This window comes from Lutjanus erythropterus, chromosome 24, assembly GCF_056507025.1.
Source record: "Lutjanus erythropterus isolate fLutEry1 chromosome 24, fLutEry1.hap2, whole genome shotgun sequence".
Classification (NCBI taxonomy): Eukaryota; Metazoa; Chordata; class Actinopteri; order Lutjaniformes; family Lutjanidae; genus Lutjanus; species Lutjanus erythropterus.
In genome coordinates, this window is record NC_139340.1 from 1,910,236 (window position 1) to 1,915,556 (window position 5,321).

Here is a 5,321-nt window from a genome sequence, read left to right on the forward strand (position 1 = left end):
GTTAAAATTGTGTTTGATTTTATATGATTATAATCATAGATATATTTGTGTGTTTTAAAGCAGTGCTACACACACATGAATGCAGCAGTAACACTATCAACAAACATATATGATAGTAAAACACTGTCAGGAACCATTTTACTGCATAATGAGTAATGCCACATTTAATTCTTACACTTGAAGTAGATTTTGTTATAATATGTAATTTTTCCTTAGCTTTAGAATGCAGAACTTTTACTAGTAGTGGAGTACTGTGGTATTTTTGCTTCAGTAACTGGATACCTACAGCCTAACTGCACCTGAACTGCACAAGTGTTACCAGTTGAACCTTCCCCTTTAGGGACGGTGGGTTTCTGGGTAACCTGTCTGTGTGACACAGAGTTGGGTTGTGACAAATACCTTACTTTAGTAGATTTTTTAGGTATCTGTACTTTCCTTGAGTATTTATTTTCCTGACAAATTTTTATTTTTATTCCCCACATTTGAACAAAAATATCAGTACTTTCCATTCCTTACATTTTAAAAACAGACTTGTTACTTTAGTTTTAATGCATTTGAATGTAATTAGCTATTCTTTTTATTTTGGGTCATTGTACTCCACCTTCTCATCATCATAACCAATTTCAAGAAGATGCAAAAACAATGCAACAAAACAAAAAAGATCCCTCAAGATGAAAACAATGCAATAAAAACAAAAAAAGACGCAACAAAATGAAAACAACGCAAAAAGACATAAAAGATGCAACAAAAGAAAAATGTCTTAAGACATAAAAATACATAAAAGATGTAACAAGATGGCTGTTTGTGGGGTGGCGGTAGCTCAGTCCATAAGGTCTTGGCTTTGGGGCTTGGAGTTAAAGTGTAATTGGAGGGTATCACCTTCCATATGGTCTAGAAGTTAGGATTCCTGGTTTTCGCCCGGGTTTGACTCCCGGTGTGGCAACTGTTGTTTGCAGAGTGGCTGTAGCTCAGTCCAGAGGGACTTGTATAGTATATTCATCTAATGTCTTCTCAGAACAGAGTGTGGCTTTACTCTCTGTGGACTAAGCTGCCTTTGCTTTTAAAGAATTACACAAAAAACTCACAACTGTTTTTTCTCCAATTATCAATTGCTCCTACAGTTTCATAGGAAAAAGCACCGAAAACATGCATGCAACAGCCAGTAAAATCCTGCTTAATTCTCTTCCATAAAGATCCAGCCCACCAATAGAGAGATTTGCACTGTGGATACAACATTTAGCAAATTAGTTCTTGTTCCCCTCACAGGCTGGAACATCTCCTCCTGCCTTCTCCATCAGTACCACTATGTTGCTGATCATATGAACTGGAACGAAGCTCAGACCTACTGCAGAGAGATGTACACAGACCTGGCCACCATTGAGAACAATGAAGAAATGACCCAACTTATGAAAGCAGTTTCGTCTGTTGGTAGCAAGGTGTCAAAGGTGTGGATTGGTCTATACAGTCGAATAGACTGGAAGTGGTCAGGTGGCTACAGAGGAAAAGGGGCAGAATATAGGAACTGGGACTATAGTGACAATGAACCAGACTTTTACATACCTAGCCAGCTGTGTGTGTGTGTTAAAAATGATGGAGGGTGGTGGGATCGTGATTGCTCTAAGAAATGGCCATTTATCTGTTACAGAGGTAAGAATATAGCAAGATATATTTTAATCTGGATACATTCAAAATGTCTTTGTGCAAACTCAACAGTTGACCGTTTTGTAAAACCTGTAACTGCAGGAACACAGCTGAATCCTGAATTTGTTCTGGTGAATGAAAATATGACGTGGCCCGAGGCTCAGAGTTACTGCAGGAAGAACTTCACAGACCTGGCCACTGTGAGGAACCACACTGAGAACCAGGAGATCCTGAGCTTTGGCTGGAGTGGACATGCATGGATTGGTTTGTTCAGAGATCCTGACGATCACTGGTCCGATGGGACTGAGTCCACCTTCAGACACTGGTTCACAGCTTCACACCCAATTGGCAACAAGAGCATGGTGTGTGGTGCTGCACTTCTGAGAAAGTCAGGAAAATGGAAGCTTCTTTCCTGTGAAAAAAGATTAACATTCGTCTGCTACAGCAGACCCCCTCCACCTGGTGAGTGCTCGACTGTGCTGCAGTTTGAAAAACATAATGCTACATTTAGAACAAGTGATGTTAAACTGGACTCAGACATGGTGCTCATTTACATTTGTGATGTTGGTATCTTGCTAGGGAGCCACAAGCCTGTCAGGCTTTGCATATCTCTATATGTGGAAGCAGTGTGCATAGGGCTGTAAGAAGAGATATACTGTCGGCCCTATCTAAAACCCAGTGCAGCTGTTATTTTTGTTATGATAGCAAATGAACTTGCGCCTAGTCTATACCAGAGATATAAAAATGAAGGCGTGGTCAGGTGCATTTGGTATCTTGGGTGCACCACATTAAAGTCGGAATCACTTGCACCTTAAACCAGCTAAAACCTCAAAGTGCAAAGTCCGTGGCAAAGTGGATCCATCCGCCATCTGTTTTTGCAGGTGTTAAAGGGATAGTTCACCCAAAAATGAAAATTCAGTCATTATCTACTCCCCCCTCATGCTGATTGAAGGATGGGGTTAGTTTTTTAGTCCACAAAACACTGTTGCAGAATCTCCCAATTGGTGGTGAATGGTGACCAGTTTTCAAATGTGAAAAACAACTGAAAACATAAAATACTTCCATACTCCTCATCTGGTGTAATCCAGGTCTCCTAAAGCCCCAACATGCACACACCATCACACCACCCAGTTCAAGCTGAAAACATGGTGTAAATGACATCTTTCAAGTCATCTTGGCATGCTGGGGCTTTAGGAGAATTAGATTACATCAGATGAGGTATGGAGGCATTTTATGTTTTGTTTTTCTGTGTCTAATCTCCAGTGATGAGGCAGGTGGTAAAGCTGAGGATAAGAGGAGACCCCTCTGTGAATCTGAATGAACCTGCTGTTAAAGCAGGCATCCTGAAAAAGGTGAGTTGCCAAAATCCACCCCTAGACACAAACCCATTCATACACCCTTGAAAAGATATAAAGTGTTTCTAAGGACACATTACAACATAACTGTACTGTAAACTAAAGTATAATCACATATCTGCCACTCGAGACACACTTGAGACCCTGTTCCATACAGTTGGTGGCAAATACTGATGCCTGCTTCTTTGATGAAATCAAAAGTCTTATAAAGGTCTAACAGTGGAATTAATACATTTTACAGTACAGTTTTGTTATAATGTGTCCCTCATTACCCTCTAAAGGGCTTTTCACATGGCATTTAGCCCCAGGCTGAGGGAGCTGTTAGCCAAGGCTAAAAGAGCTTTTACACTGGCACAATCTTGGCATGTTCCAAAGTGGGCTAACCACCACTTTATCTTAGGGCTACCCAGCCCTGCTCCTGAGTTTCTGGGGTAAAAGGGATAAAAGCAGCCAGTGAAAGAGTGCTAAAAGATTAGAAGAAGATAATGAACCAGGTTAACAGAAAACACCTGTGTAGGTGTACAGAGGCTTTAACAAAGGATAAGGATAGCCCTGGGCAAAGAATATGCAGTGTGAAAAGCCCATAAGGAAGTTTCATAACGTGTCCTAATTACTGTGTCACAGGATGACCAATGACCAATGACAACTACATAATAAGACACAATTATATCAAGTGATCACAAAACATCATCAAACATCAAGATCCATAGAAAACGTCTGTGGGAAAAACAAAGCGCCACAATGGCTGCCACTTGTGTTTCTATGTGTCTTGTGTTTCCTATGCAGCTCCAGGACAGACTGCATGAGAGGGGACTGAGTGGAGTCACGCTGAAGTGGAGAGAGCAGCCTGATGGGAATGTCTTCCACGAGGAGGGAAAAGTTCCCAGAAGAATCAAAGAAAAAAACACTGAGCTCTGAAATCTCAAATCCAGCTGTACTTCCAGACCAGTCTTACTCTCAACGTGTCACAAACTGAGTATCTGTCGCTGCCCCTGGGCGACTCGTGCAGATGTGCTAGGTACCGTTTTGCGGCTTTCTGGTCGTGTGACATACAGCTGTGAAAAGGTACTTTGTTTTTTAGTATCAGACATGAAGGGGCGGTGACCAATCGTTGATCTGTGAAGAGTTTGGATGAGATTGTTTTGGTACTTCTGCTTATCATCTGTAATCCATCAACTTTGATTTTCTATCTGTGCATACACACAGTACACTATGATCACTGTGTTCTTAACTAGAACCCTTAATACATCCTGTAGACTGTCACAGAAGAGTTTTGTCCTTCATCATCAATAATTCTGTGTGAAGTGTGATAATGAAATTTGATTTCTTCAGAATAAAACATTTGTCTAAAATGTAGCTTTGGCTTCAGGTTGACGGTTTTTTGAACAAGTCTGATAACACAGCACAATGACAAGACATTTAATGTTCAACTGATAACTTCTTTTTGTAAATTTAAGCTTATTCCGAATTTGGTGCCAACAACAAAAGTCTGGGAAAGTTGTCAAATACTCAAAAAACACCTGTTTGGAACATCCCACAGGTAAACAAATAGGTCACAAACAGGTACAAATGCAAAAGTTAAGGCTCTACCATGCAAAGAGAAAGAATTTTAGTAGCCAATCAGGTGATCTGATCACAAACAGGCCAATGAAAACAATGAGATATAAATGAAAACAAAACAAAACGCTGCAGCAGCACACATTTGGAGTAAGGATGTAAATAATTAATCATCAATCTATTAATTGCCATTAAGAATTGAGCCAATCAAAAATGTATTCATGGATATTTAATTAATAGTCACTGCAGTAATTTGTATCTCATTTGACACTGTTTTGTCTGACAGAACCATTTGTTGAATAAGAGAAGAGAAATGAGAAAAAAATTGCAAATAAAATTGTAAATGAGGTAAAAAATGTGTTTTGTATTCTCTATTATTAGCATTTTCAACTAGTGGTTCAGGAAAACATAAAATGTTCAACCCTAGTTTGTAGAGGTGACTGTGACATCAATGGTTAAAAGTAAATAATACTCTGAGTAGTTTTTCAGACAAATACTTTGCACTTGCACTCAAGTATTCTTCTAAAACCGAAACTTTTACTTGTAATAAAGTAATATTTTAGGAGTGTAAAAGTATTTTTACTTGAGTACAGATCTTCAGTACTCTTTCCATCTATATTTACCTGAAGTTATAGATCGAGCAAGAATGGGAAAGAATTTCACTTTCAAAACTTTTCAACTTTATGGTAACTCTGATCCCAAACACTAAAAGAAAAGGTGATGGAAGACAGTGGGAGACATGTCCTGTCCCAGCTTCTTTGGAACATG

At 39.4% G+C, this 5,321-nt stretch overlaps 1 protein-coding gene across 1 annotated transcript; it reads left to right on the top strand.

Moving 5' to 3' along the window:
* The first annotated feature begins 1,256 nt into the window (after positions 1-1,256).
* Positions 1,257-4,895, top strand: LOC146304487 (lymphocyte antigen 75-like). The gene is made up of 3 exons (XM_084713730.1): positions 1,257-2,103; positions 2,905-2,993; positions 3,783-4,895. Exons 1-3 carry the CDS (start codon positions 1,320-1,322, stop codon positions 3,912-3,914), a joined length of 1,005 nt encoding a protein of 334 aa, XP_084569856.1. The 5' UTR covers positions 1,257-1,319; the 3' UTR covers positions 3,915-4,895.
* The last annotated feature ends 426 nt before the right edge of the window (positions 4,896-5,321 follow it).